A 1,306-nucleotide genomic window follows, 5' to 3' on the forward strand; every position below is an offset into this window, starting at 1 on the left:
ATGGCAATAATGAAGAGGGTATAAAAATCTGACAGGCAGTAGTAATAAATCACAAGAGAATAATCTACACTAATATCAAGCAAATCATTAGTGAAATGTTTATATCTTTATTGTGTATTCATTACAGRTCTGTAATAACTTTTATGTTGCAAGGGAGGAATTAATCTGAAATTCAGGGTTGATTTCTGGTTAATATAAATTAGCTTGAAAGTTTGAAGCATCATATAAATTTTCATATTTCACACAATACGGAAATAAATATTTTAGTGTAAATGGAGACACACACAGGCATGTCTGGGTATTTCTGTATTTCTCTGTATAAAGTGGATAAACCATGAGGATTGTTTCATATTATTTGGTGAAGCATTTTTATTAAGTTGTTATTATTAAAACAATATTAAGTAAAACAAGTTTGAATTTGTATTTGGTGGTGAAGTGCACAGTGACTGACAATCCATTGCTGTCTTTTTTTTTTAGGATAAAAGAAGTAAATGAAACCAACAAACGAGTAGAGCAGGAAATCAAAGTGGCTATATTCACCCTCATCAATGAGATCAATAAAAAGGGAAAATCTCTCCTGCAGCACCTTGAGGTACACTTAAAATAAAAAGTGATGGTAGTGTGGATTTCCCAGTCTTCTGTTGGAAGTCACATGTCTGAAAATTGTTTGGTGTTGTACCAGTGGTGTGGTGGGGTTCAGTCTCTGCTTCTCTCATCAGAGCCTGTGGCTCCTTCACTTTTGTGTTTATGCCTCACATTCAATGTCAGGCTCATTGTAAATTGAGTGTCTGAAAATCTTGTTTTCATGCTCTGTTGGCCATGTTTCTGTATTATAATTTCAATAATAATAATAATAATAATAATAGTAGTAGTAGTAGTAGTAGCAACATGATAATAATAGCAACGTGATTATAATAATAACAACAACAACATGATAATAATAATAACAAAACCAACATGTTTATAATTTAATAATTCCCTCAAATGGCTTTTTCAGGTTCAGATAAGAACAGACAGAGCAGTCTCCTATGTTTGTACACAAAGGTGTAATGCTGTTTAAAGTTTTGTAATACAGCATAATAAAGGAGACAATGAGTTCAAGCATCCTTTCCAGATGGCACATTATGAATAATAACTGTATCCTGGCTTTTATTAAAATCCATGAAAATTTAACTTTATATTACCATTTTATTTCTATTTTACTTATTATATGTAACTGAAGAGAGGAAATCCATTTTAAGGAGTTGCTTCAGTGCATGTGGCCAGTCCGGCATGACATGAAAAATTTAAGATCAAGTGAATCACA

At 32.0% G+C, this 1,306-nt stretch overlaps 1 protein-coding gene across 3 annotated transcripts in view; it reads left to right on the top strand.

Moving 5' to 3' along the window:
* Window positions 1-1,306, top strand: part of TRIM33 (tripartite motif containing 33) — a 44,501-nt gene that overhangs the window by 24,991 nt on the left and 18,204 nt on the right. For all 3 annotated transcript variants that reach the window (XM_057375199.1, XM_057375197.1, XM_057375198.1), the window contains exon 6: window positions 478-592. In XM_057375199.1, the coding sequence (XP_057231182.1) occupies window positions 478-592 (115 nt within the window). The remainder of the gene's footprint in view (window positions 1-477; window positions 593-1,306) is intronic.

The sequence above is a fragment of the Malurus melanocephalus genome, unplaced genomic scaffold (genome assembly GCF_030028575.1).
Source record: "Malurus melanocephalus ecotype Western Australia unplaced genomic scaffold, MMel_1.1 scaffold_243, whole genome shotgun sequence".
Lineage (NCBI taxonomy): Eukaryota > Metazoa > Chordata > Aves > Passeriformes > Maluridae > Malurus > Malurus melanocephalus.